Below are 13326 nucleotides of genomic sequence, written 5' to 3'. Positions count from 1 at the left end.
AGCCCAAATATACACAATAACCCGAAGTGGATCGTCTAGTGGCCGGACACCCAGCCCAGTCAGCATCAGTGTAAGCCCGTAATGATAAATTCGTGAAAGGCCCAAGAGTTAATCCAAGTGATACTGTACCTTGAATGTATCGAATAACGCGTTTCAAAGCATTCCAATGATCCATTCGGGGAGCGTGCATGTGCATGCAGATCTGCTGGACAGCATAGCTGATATCGGGTCTAGTAAACGTAAGGTACTGTAGAGCACCAGCCAGGCTACGGTATAGAGTAGGGTCATCAAAAAGGGGGCTGGAGGTGGCACTCAGCTTGGACTTAGTATCTACTGGAGTGGCGACAGGTTTGCAGGAATGCATCCCTGCTCGTTCGATGATATCTGTTGCATAGGATTGCTGAGATAGAAACATACGGTTCGTATGTCGAGATACATTTATTCCCAAAAAATGACTTAACGGACCGAGATCTTTCATATCAAACTCAGATGCTAACTGTGCCATGATGTCAACCCGTAACTTTTCACTCGAGGTGGTGAGAATAATGTCATCCACGTAGATTAGTAAGTAACCTACATCCTGCGCGTGATGATAAATGAATAGGGAGTTGTCACACTTACTTTGTTGAAAACCAATGGTAACCACAAAATCAGTAAACCGTTGATACCAAGCCCGAGGTGCCTGTTTTAATCCATATAAAGATTTCTTTAGACGACACACATGATCCGGATAGTGACGATGTCGAAATCCCATTGGTTGGTACATGTACACGGTTTCGCTCAAATGGCCATGTAAGAATGCATTGGTGACGTCCAACTGGTGAATCGACCATGATTGAGATAAAGCAAGCGTCAACACAGTCCGAATAGTAGCGGGTTTGACAACGGGACTGAACGTCTCACCACAGTCAATACCAATCTGTTGAGTACTCCCATCACATACCAAACGAGCTTTATACCTTTCCAAGGTGCCATCAGATTTGAATTTATGCCGAAATAACCACATACTGCGGATGACATTCATGTCCGGTGTGCGTTGGACTAATTCCCACGTTTGGTTTTTAATAAGAGCATTAAATTCAGTAGTCATAGCATTATACCAATCCGGTGTGGACAAGGCCTCTTTGGGTGTTTTGGGTAGGGGAGTGATGACAGTGGTGTGAAGATTGAACGGTTGTTTAGGCTTTGAAATCCCGTCCATAGACCGAGTGCGTATGGTACGGGTTTGAGTAGGAGGAGGTGGGGGATGAGGAATATTTGGTTGAACAGTAGGTATTTGGTTTTGAGATATGTTGGAAGGTTTAGGCCGACGGGAGTAGGTGCGGGTGAATAAAGGTGGGGTTTGGGCTGGAAAAGATGGTTGAGGTGATGATGGGCTTAATATTGGGTTGTGGGTATTAGAAGGGTTGGTTGGGCCGTTAGTTGTTGTTGGGGAATGGGGTGGGTCTGGGCCGTGAGGTGTGGAAAGAGAAGGGGGTGAGTTTGTGTCATGAGATGTGGTAACAGGAGGGAGAATGTTTGGAGGAGGAACATTAGAAGAAGGAGAAGACTGTATGTGTGACCAAAAAGATGGGTTTAGAGAATCACTTAAAAAATCATACGAGTTTAGAGACGGCTTTGGGTGATTAGCGAACGGAAAAGTGGTTTCATCAAAAATGACATGGCGATTAATAATAATTTTCTTTGTAGTAAGGTCAAGACATTTGTATCCTCTGTGATTGGGAGGATACCCGAGAAAGACACAAGGCATTGAACGATGTTCAAGTTTGTTAATTGTGGTGTAGGGGAGTAACGGGTAGCATAGGCAACCAAAGACTCGAAGATGGTCATACGAAGGACGAGAGAGGTATAGACGTTCAGTAGGGGATTGGTGTTGTAGAAGCTTGCTAGGAAGAATGTTTAGGATATATGTGGCAACTTCAAGGGCATGATGCCAATAAGTGTTTGGTACGGACGAATGTGCAAGAATAGTGCGAATGACATTGTTTATGGTTCGTATTTTACGTTCGGCTTTACCATTTTGGGAGGATGTATGTGGGCAAGAAAAACGAAAGTGCATGCCGTGTTGTTTGCAAAAAAATTGAAATTGAGAATTAGCATACTCCTTTCCATTGTCACACTGAAATTGCTTAATTTTCCGTTCAAATTGTGTGTTAATAAGATTGGAAAAGGTTGTGAATATGGAGAACACCTGTGATTTATTACTAATAGGGTACGTCCATAAGAAATTGGTAAAGTCATCAAGAAATAAGATGTAATAACGGTGACCTCCACCGCTTAAGACAGGAGAGGTCCATAGATCACTGTGAACAATGTCAAAAGGAAAAGAAGTAAAATTAACCGAACTCATAAATGGAAGTTTAATATGTTTACCAAACACGCAGGACTGACAAAATTTAGAATTCAAAGTACTACAATTAATAAACTTAGATTGTTTAAGAGAATGTAATAAATTTGATCCCGGGTGACCGAGTCTTTGATGCCAAGTATCCTGAGTGACGGCAGCAAGAGTGGTAGGAGATGTAAACTTGGAGACTTGTGTAGGATCCAGCGTGTAGAGATCACCGGAACTATTGCATCGTAGGATAGGGGTCCGGGTCTTGAGATCCTTCACAAGAAAACCAAATGGGTCAAATTCAATGGAAACTTGATTTTCTGTAGTGAACCGACGTACAGATAGCAAGTTTTTGATTAAAGATGGTGCGTAAAGGACGTTATTTAGTTTAAAGGGTGGGAAAGGGGGCGGTAAAATTTGGTGGCCATGTCCACGAACCGGGATGGTTTTGCCATTACCGACTACTATGTGACGAAACATGCTATTATTAAAAAACAACGAGAAATTATTAGAATGTTTAGTCATATGATCAGTCGCACCTGTGTCCATAGTCCAGTTTTGGTCCGGTTGATTCAAGGACATGTTGTAAAGGGCCTGGTTGATGTCCGTAGGGGTCAGATTTTCTGCATAAGACGAACCGGCCTGGCTTGCAGCGTATGATTGGGCTGGTCGTGGGCCGAGTATGCCTTGGCCCGAATTCTGTTGCTTCTGTGCGGTTGGATATGGACAAGGGGGGACCATCCATGGGGCCCACTGTTGTGAATTAACATTCTGATGTGGAGCGGCCCAATAATTAAATGGGGCACCCCATGGATAAGCCGCCTGCTGCTGAGATGATGTCCCGGATGAAGGCCAGTTTCCACCACGTCCCCGAGTCGAATAGCTGCGTCCACGACCACGGCTGCGGCCCCTACCCCGTCCGCGGCCGCGGTTTTCGGGTGAACTGAATGTTTGCTCGTTGCGATGATCCTGGTGGCGCTGAGGAGCACGTTCTGAGGTGGCAGAAAGGGCAGTTCCAGCGATCTGGGCTGCTTGTTTGGACTGGTTAATCTTACGAGTTTCAGCCATGCACAGCCGAGACCTGGTGTCGTAGAAATCCGGGAGGGGCTTTGTCTGCTGAATAATAAGAGCAACGCTCTCGTATTGCTCCGTTAGGCCAGTGAGAATCTGCAGGACCAGTTGTTCATCTGTGATAGGCGAACCGACGTTTGTAAGCTGGTCAAAAATTTCCTTCATTGCTTGACAGTAGGAGGACATAGATGTGAATTGATCCAGACGTGTTGTTGCAAACCGATTGTTGAGATCAATCGTTCGAGTGGCCTTATTATCTTGAAACAAATTTGACAGAGCTGTCCAAGCATCATATGCTGTAGTGTTTGGTTTTAATATGGTGTGGAGGAGGTCAGTTGAGATTGTGGCATATATCCACTGTAGCACGATAGCATCAAGGCGTTCCCATGATTCACCGTACGAGGGCTTTTCCTTGTCTTTTTCGGATGAAGAAGTTGCTGTATTACGAGGCTTAAGATGGTCAGAAACTTGAAAAGCTGTGCACTGAATTTTAAAGAGTTCCGACCAGGAGGTATAATGGCCGGATTCAATGTCTAAGGTGATAGGGATGAGGTTGCGGATGTTGTTAACGGTGACAGCAGGGTGAAGAGAGGCCATAGGTGTTATCGAAGAGGAGAGGGAGGGGAATGAAGGCTGAAAAAAGAAAGCACAGAGGGGAAGGAGCCGGAGGTAGGGTTCAGGCCAGGAGGATCGATACCGCACTTGATACCATGAAAGAGAATAATCGTCGCCTCTTCATTTACATTGAAACAATATATATAATACATATCCTCTCCATAGTTTTAGGAAGAGATATCTCTAATTTCAATACAAAATTTTATCACTAAAAATACATATATCTCTAAAGATATATATCGATTCTATTACTTTAATACTCGAATTCGGATAAATTTATTTTAATTCAACTTCATCCTAAATAATAAACCTTTATTTTTTTAAATTACAACAAGCTTAAATTATTTTAAATCGAATTGAAAATCATAAATTCGTATTTGATTCAAATTCAATTACTTGACTCGAATCGAGCCGAACTTGAATATTTGAAAACCAAATTTGAAGATTGATAATCGAATTCGAATCGAGTCGAAATTTGAATTTTTCGAATCTGTATCTGATACAGAACACCCTTAACAGCTTCTACCCAAAATGACTAAGGTAATCCAGTGTCTGCTAGCATTGATCTTGCAGTTTCAATGAGTGTCATGTTCTTTCTTTTAACAGCTCCATTTCGTTATGTTCGTTCGTTTACAATCTGTCATGTTTGTTTGTTTATGTTAATTTGTTAAAAGCTTTTAATGATTTATAATATTTCACTTTTTGCCTCTTAAGTTTTTCTTTTCCCCGCCTTTTTAAGTTTCATCCCTAAATTTTAGTTAATAATTATATTAAAAATACATTAAAATGTAAATCCTTATCTAAACATATGAAGAAGATGGACACTAAAGACATTTTTTGGGATGTTTGTTTTAAGTTAACTAAACTTGATTTATCGTATGATAATTGTAGTAGACTTCTTGTGTCTTGAATTTTTTATTTATCATTTACTATTTGTACTTGACTACTTGTGTCGGATGTTTAAGGTTAATGGTGTGTTTTTTTTTCAAGTTAAACGCTCGTTTATATTCATTTGTGTCCGTTTGCGTTCGTTTGTGTTTGTAACCAGTGTTTGCGAACTGTTCATGAACACCTGAAATTCCTTAACAAACGAACACGAACACGGGCATAAACTTATGTAAGACATGTGTTCACGAACAGTTCATGAACACTGCATTTCCTTAACGAATGAACACATAGCCTTGTTCATATTCGTTCGGTTCGTTTACAACTCAGGCCCAAGGATCCAAGCAAAATCTAATCCCCCCCCCCCACACACACCCCACAGACACCCTTAAAAAGTTGCTGCAAATTAGTACTAGAAATCTTCACTTGTCAGCCATATTTACACTAATTTTCCTAACTCTAGTTAAAAGGTTGTTAACAGGCAAGGGAGTCTAGCCCCACACCCTTAAAAAGTTGCTGCAAATTAGTACTAGAAATCTTCACTTGTCAGCCATATTTAGGGCATGTTTGGCTAAGCTTTTTAACGTAATTTATTGACTTATTGGCTTAATCAAAAAGCCAATAAGTCATTTAGTGTTTGTCAAATTGAAAAGTACTTTTGAAAATGGCTTTTTGAGATGAATGAAAAGGAGTTTTTAAGAAGACACAATATTGTGACTTCTTGGCCAGCTTATAACTTTTCAAGCTTCAAATTACCAATATACCCCTTATTTACCCCCTTATATCATATAAGTTAAGCCAAACACTTTTTAAAAAACAACTTATTGACTTATTGGCTTTTCCCACCCCGTAAGTTAATCCAATCATTTTTTTTTAAAAGTCCTTTTCAAAAAGTCTTTTTCCCAAAAGTCCTTTTTACTCTAATAAGCTTAGCCAAACATGCCCTTACACTAATTTTCCTAACTCCAGTTAAATAGTTGTTAACAGGCAAGGGAGTCTAGCCGTGTTTCGGAAATTAATCGAGATTAATCGGTGACTAATCAAGGATTAATCGATACCTAGTTGAGATTTTTACAACCAGAGATTAAAACATGTCCACTTAAAAAAATCACATATAAAAATCTCAATCTGGTTAACCGCATTTCTATGACCTCCTACTTTTAGAAGATCGTGACCAAACACTATGTTTTAATTAAAATGTTATCTAGATTTTGAAACCTTTCATTCTTTTGAACTATTAAGCAGTTAAGCTATATGCTTAATCAGCAAAAAAAAAATAAAAGATTTTTTTTACAAACCAAGCATAACTGTTTGTTAAGCACTGTTTTACAAACCAAGCATAACTATAAGGGTTTTAAATAACTTCTAAATATAATAATCAAAACTAGGATAAAACCATCAGACTAAACCCCAAAGGCCCAAAATAGAAAAGTCTAGGTAAAATTACATCACAACAACAAAGTCAAACTATCATTCACTTTCCACAAAAAAAAACAACTTAGAACTAAACCAGCTAAAAATTAGACGGAGAAGAGCGTGGGGGAGTCGCCCAAAACATATCCTGATGCATTTGCCCATTCGGCAATAGTTTAGGGGCCTGATTGTAAACTGTCATCGAAGAAGCCGCAACATTATCCGTCTGAACACCAACCCCTCCAGATTTCGGACTATTCCCAGCATTCACCCCTGAACTTCGCTCTATTTCCATTTCACCCCCTTCAACTTCATCTTCCAACGGTAACCTCTCATAAGTAGCGTTAGTAAACGTCGCCGCAATCACCATTACCGGGCCCGCCGCCGTCAACTGCCCCACCACCGTCCCACCCACCACCTGCCCCTGACCACCGGCTAAATACACCGTCAACCCAGTAGCCCCAGGTGGCGACGGTGCGGGTAAAAACGCACCCGAAAGTGACAATATTTCAAACCTCCCTTGCAAATTCAACACGCCACCAGGTGCCGCCGGCTGCCGGAGAGTTACATTCGTAACGACGCCGTTTCCACTTAAAACAGAAACCCCACGGTGCCGGCGTTGAGCAAACGTTGCAATACATTCCGAAACATCACTTCCGGTGCTAATCTCCAACACGTGGCTCCGTAACGCATTAGGGCTTTCTTTAGTAATAACCACCGGTGGTTTCGGTTTGTTTTTGGATCCCGGCGGTCGTCCACGTGGCCGCCGGCCGCCGCCAGAGCTTGTGGGTTCTGAAACCTCCAAAACGTTGTTGTGTTGTTCTTGTTCCCCAAACTCTTCATCGTTCTCATCGTTTGTTGAATCATTAGGGTTAGGGTTTGTGTTATTGTTTAACACAGGTTTACCGTCATCCGCCGTGTGGTGAAGGTGTAGCGACGGTGGGTTACCGGATGACGTCATTGGGTTCATCCCCACATTTCCAGACCACCACCGGTTAGCCATGGTTATCAGTTTCAAGATTTGTTTGAAGTGTTTATAAAGTGTTTAAAGTGTTTCAAGATCCAGTTGCATGAAAACCCTAATCTTGAAAAAACCTAGATCTATACCGAAAATACCCCTGACAAAGATTCAAATCTGACAAACCAAAGTACTAAACCAAACCCACTAGCAAAGATTCATTAAATCTGGAAAACTTTGTACATCAATGATCAAACTACCTCTGTGTGTATGTATATGCACAAGTACATAAAGAAACTAGGGTTGCAGGTGATGATGGGATCTTTGAAAGGAGTGAGAGTGGGGGTGTACGATTAGCAGATAAGGGGCAGGGGGGGCGTACGATAGGGGAAAGCACTCACAGGAGAAGAGTGTATAGAATGGCGGTTTTAGATTGAGTAAAAGGTAAGAGGTACTTGATGTTATCCTGTGGGGGATGAGCCAATAAGATGTTGGGGAGCACAAAGTACAGCTGGTGGGATATGGTAATATTGACGTTTTTTGGTGTTAACGCGTCGCAATTTGTAATGGCTCTTGGCTCAAATTGACTGGTGGGAGTATTCTTTTTCTTTCTGAATTTTGACCCGACTCTCTTTGGTTTCGTCTAACATTTTACAGTTTGGTTTCGTCTAACATTTTACGGTTTGGTTTTTATTTATAGATGACTAGTTGATGCCCCGCTCGCGTTGCGGGGCGATAGCTAAATAATTCTTAATCAATCTAAAACGATGATAAGATCGTATTTTTCAGCGCAGGGCAAAACTGTAATTTTTCAGGACTAATGAGCAAGTGTTGGGCAGCTCATTGACACGGGAAGAAATTAAATCGAGTCAACCAATTAAAAAAAACTCTTATACTTTTGCAAAAAAAAAAAAACTAATACGATGGGAAAAAACGTAACTTTGAACTGAGAGCGAAATCATAATTTTTTTAGGGATAAAATCTTAAATTAAATGGACCAATGGGGGAGTGTCAGGCATCTTCCGGCATGACTGTAATTTTAAACTGGAGGCAAATTTGTAATTTAACCAGGGAAACAAAAAAAACGGTGGAGAAAATGTAAATTTAATTTAAGGGTAAAATCGTAACTTGGTTGTGAGAAAAAAAAAACTAATGGCAAAAGTGTAAATTTAAACGAGGTAAAATCATAATTTTGAACCGAGGACAAAATTGAAATTTTTAGATGGGAGCCAAGGCATAAATTTATTTTTAAGTCGGGGAAAAAACATAACTTTAAACTGATGGTAAAATCCTAATTATAATGGGAAAAAAAAACTAATGGCAAAACTGTAAATTTAAACGGGGCAAAGACGTAATTTTGAACCCAGGGAAAAATTAAAATTTTTAGTTATGAGCAAAAGCGTAAATTTCTTTTTAAGTGGGGGTAAAAACTTAATTTTGAACTGATGGAAAAATCGTAGTTTTAAAACGGAATAAAAACGTAAATTTGTTGGGCCAATAGGGGAGTGTCAGGCAGCCTGACACTATTCCTTTTGCCGCCCAACTCACCCAATAAAAAGCCAGAACTATGGCCGCCGACATTAATGTTTGTAGTAGTAGAAGATTAGGGATGAATATGTATAGTTATTAAGATGGTTTGTTTTATATAGTAGTGTTATGCGTTGCTCGCATTACGGGACGCTAAATCAAATATTTCTTAGTTTAATAATATGTACGCCTTTATTTCGGTTACTTATACATGCTACTTATAACACGATGTCAAAAAAAGATACATCGATTCAACCAATTAAACCAAAACACTACCATAGTTTTGGAAAAAAAAAATAAATAACTAAAACGATGGCAAGCATGTAATTTAGAGTTGTGGGCAAAACAATAATTTGTTAGGATCAATTAGCAAGTGCTAGACAGCTGTTTGACTCAAAAAAAAAAAACTACACTGAGTAAACGAAGTAAAATAAAACACTACCATAGTTTTGTTAAAAAAAACGATGGCAAGATTGCAATTTTGAATTGAAGTAAAATCGTAATTTTGAAATGGAGGCAAAATCATATTTTGAACTAAGGGCAAAACCATAAATTTATTTTGAACTCGGGGCAAGATCGTAATTTTTAACTGAGGGTAAAATCGTAATTTTAAGTTGCGGGTAAAAGCAAAATTTTATTTTGAACTGGGACGAAATCGTAAATTTAAACTTAGGGTAAAATCGTAATTTGGCAGGACCGTAGCTGGGGGCAAAACCATAATTTTATTTTGAGCTGAGGCAAAATCGTAATTTTTAACTGAGGGTAAAATCGTAATTTTAAGCTAAGGACAAAACCAAAATTTTATTTTAAACTGAGTCAAAATTGTAATTTTAACTATTATATAAGAATTTTAAAAAAACAACTTGTTGGTTGCCGCCATCTTTGGCCAATAAGAAAACAGAACTATTCCCCATTACGGGAAATGTAAATGTAGTAAATAAATGTAAATGTAGTAAATTAGCATAACATTAAAATTATTATTTAGCGTTTGTTTGTTTTAGCTCTTAATAGGCTCTTTTAATGGTTCAGAATAGTGTTGTTCATGAGCCGAGCTAGGGCAAGCTTGGGCTCGGCTCGATTATAAATCGAGTTGGCCCGGCTCGGATCGGATTTGAAACCAAGCTGAAAATCTAAGCTCGGCCTCGGCCTGGTTTTAAACCGAGCTGGCTCGGTTCGGCTTGGCTTGGCTTGGCTCGATTTTAAAAATAAAAATTAATAAATAGCTCTCAAAATTCAGTATTCTAAAATATTATTCAATACTTCAAAAGAATATATTCAAAATAAGTTCAACCTAATACATTACAAGCCAAAATCACGTTCAACAACGCAAAATAAGCTTTATATTTCAAGTAAATACAATATTTGTTCATTAACATCGCAATCAACCTTTAAATGTCATAGATATCAAACTACAAGCCTAAATACATGTAAATAATAATCACTTTTTTGTAATACATTATATGTATATAAAAATAAGATATATTATAAGTAAAATAATTCGAGCTAAGCCGAGCCGAGCTACAAGTGAGTCAAACCGAACCAATTTGGCTCGTCACGAGCCGAGCCGAGCTAGGCTCACTTTCTAACCGAGCCGAGCCGACTCGGCTCACTTTCAAACCGAGCCATATCGAGCGAGCTTTTCCCGAGCTAAATCCGAGCGAGCTAGTTCAGAACTCTTAGGGGGTAGGGGTGGTCATCACTCACCACTTACTCATCACTCACAACATCCAATCAATTTTCGTCATGTCATCGAGCTTTATTCCATCACTAGTGATGGTTTTTAGTGGAAATGCCCATCACTCACCACACACTATCAAAATCATTAAAAAAAACAACTGGATTGCACTGAAACGGTCGAATTTTGAAAAGATTAACGCCTAAAAAATACCACGCGTGGTGAAGTTAACGAGTGATCATTTGGGGGTGGCGGTGGTGTTTTGTATATTATAACGAGTGATCATTTGTATCACGGGGTATTGAGTCTCCACCCCGGGTCCCCTTACTGGTTCAGCACTTAATAATTCAAAATTTTTGTTTCGTGAGCAAATGTCTGAACTGAATGGTTAAGACGTCTTATCTGAATTGGTTAGAAATTTGTCCCTGAACGGTTAAACTCTTAATGGTTCAAACCTCTTACTAGTTCAGCACTTAGAGGCTGTTTTGCCACTTCTAAATGGTCAAGTGCCGAACGAGTAAAAGTTCTGAACCATTAAATGTTGAACCAATAAGAGATTTGAACCATTAAGAGCCAGTATAATGTTTAACCGTTCAGAGGCAAATGTCTGACAAATTCAAATTAGAGGTCTTAGAGGGTGTTTGGGATTACGTTTTGATGTGATTATTTGATTATTGCGTTTGTAAACATAAATAATCTAAAAAAGTGTTTCGATGAAAAAGTGATTATCTGCCTCCAAAACGCGGTTTTGGAGAAGCATGTACCTACATGCGTTTTCAAAACGCGGTTTTGGAGAAGCATGTACCTACATGCTTTTTCAAAACGCAGTTTTGAAAACGCAAAATCTATTTTGAAAACGCATAATCTATTTTGAAAACGCATAATCTATTTTGAAAACGCAACACCAAACACCCCCTTAATCATTCAGACTTAGTATAATGCTTAACCATTTAGAGGCAAAGGTTTTACCGACGACATGTCGTTGCTAAAGATGACGCCGCTAATTCTCGGCTGCTATTGATCAAAAGGTCGCCGCTAATACACGCGTCGCCGCTAACGCTCTTACCGGAGAATTTGCAGGGAATCCCCGACGATTACACAACACATTTCCCGATTACATAACTTGCCGAACTAAGAAACTGTTTATCAAAAACTCAAACAAAGAATTATCATATCTGCTAATAACTTGTCGGAACTAATAAATTTCAAGATTACATAACTTGTCATTCAAATCTCATATCGAAAATGGATTCTACGTAAAATTACACTATACATTTTCTAAATAATAAAACCAAACTGGTCGGAGCTTGAGCTTGAGCTTGTCGACATTATGGTGGTGCTTGACGGAGCTTGTTGCCGGTACAATATGACGGTGGTTGACGGAGCTTGTCGTTGGTAAGGTACGGAGCTTGAGCTTGTCCCCTTTGAAGGGTTGTGCTCGTTAACGGTGGTGGCTAGAGAAGATGCTCCGGTGATGAAGAAGAAGATGGGCATGGTACAGTTGTGTTTGTTTGAGGTGTACAATTGTGTTTGTTTTAGGATAAAGAAGATGGATTTTGTTATAAAGTGTGTTTTTTTTAAAGGTAGAACAACAACCTTTGGACCAGGTTTTCATCAAGGATCAACGTTTTACCGGCGACACCAATAGCGGCGACGCTGTGCAATAGCGACGATAGCATTACCAGTCACCACTATTGCTCGGCGTCGCCGCTATTGGTGTCGCCGATATTACTCAACTTTCTTGTAGTGAACCCAAAAACCCCGAACCTAATAGATAAGGAAGCAAGTTGCCATTGAAAGTCTCCAAAGAAAGAACCTCCATATGATTTCTCTTTAAAGGTTGTTATGTCTAATCAGAGTCGTCTCTGAGAACTCTCAAAAAATTTAAGGCCTCGGGCGACAAAAAGAATTAAGCCCAAAATTGTGATTAAAGGGAAATAATTTAAAAAAAAAACTTAGTGATAGAGTGAGGACTTGAACTTAAGACATCTATAATATTTTAAGATGGTTTTTTTCCACTCAACTACCAAAACATTTTTTCATAATTAATGAATGCATATACTAAATATATAATTTACCATATATATAAAATCTCATAAAAACTTTTCGGGCCCTTTAAAAATTTGGATCTCGAACAACGGCACGAGTTGGCCGGCGCAAGAGCCGGCCCTGTGTCTAATATCCTATAAATGTTGTCTCGGTTTCATTTAACTTGCATTTGGATCATCTGGCATGATTTTCAAAGTGTTTAACCGTCGCCTAAATTATATTTAAAAAAGAACTAAAGAAGAAGAAAACAAGATGCAAAACCCAATTGAAGAAGGGTGTGGGTATTGGTACATCCCCCAAAAGTAGTGACACCCCCCCCCCCGCAGCCCCGTATAAGGCAATGAGGGTTGTATAGGGGTTGAGTGCATTAATTATGTCAGAAAAAGTAAAGTTATACGCCCCTCATTGCCCTATGAGTGGTGTATTAGAAAGGTGATAGTTGGAGCATTAAACCCTATACGTCTCTCATTGCTTTATACGCTGCTCATTGGTACTATAATCTCTGAATTTAAGGTATATTGCTGACAAGACAGCTGAGTTCAGACTGAAAAGGCTGAAAAGGTGATCTGCATATACGCGCTCATGGCCCTATACGCTGCGTATTGTTTCCAATTTTTTCCCTTTACCCCAAGCTTACGGGATTCATGTAATACAAATGTTCAAAAATCCCAAAAAAGTGATGAAAATGATGAAAATTTTCAAATAAACGGTCTGGTTAAATTAGATTCGAATCACGATGTCAAATTGGGACTTTGGATATTTTTTTGGTGAAAGTTCGAATGAGTCATACGTCTCTGA

The 13326-nt window shown here is 39.3% G+C and overlaps 1 protein-coding gene across 1 annotated transcript; it reads right to left on the bottom strand.

Moving 5' to 3' along the window:
• Positions 1–6307: 6307 nt before the first annotated feature.
• Positions 6308–7826, bottom strand: LOC110913008 (AT-hook motif nuclear-localized protein 20). Its single transcript, XM_022157867.2, has one exon. It carries the CDS (start codon positions 7320–7322, stop codon positions 6420–6422), a length of 903 nt encoding a protein of 300 aa, XP_022013559.1. The 5' UTR covers positions 7323–7826; the 3' UTR covers positions 6308–6419.
• Positions 7827–13326: the final 5500 nt, after the last annotated feature.

Source organism: Helianthus annuus, chromosome 15, assembly GCF_002127325.2.
Source record: "Helianthus annuus cultivar XRQ/B chromosome 15, HanXRQr2.0-SUNRISE, whole genome shotgun sequence".
In the NCBI taxonomy this organism is placed as follows: Eukaryota; Viridiplantae; Streptophyta; class Magnoliopsida; order Asterales; family Asteraceae; genus Helianthus; species Helianthus annuus.
The sequence above is the reverse complement of the archived record's forward strand: the minus strand, read 5'-3'. Positions and strand labels throughout refer to the sequence as shown.

Excerpts from the sequence above, each read along its gene's own strand:
- LOC110913008 (XM_022157867.2), bottom strand. The coding sequence starts at position 7,322 with ATGGCTAACCGGTGGTGGTCTGGAAATGTGGGGATGAACCCAATGACG.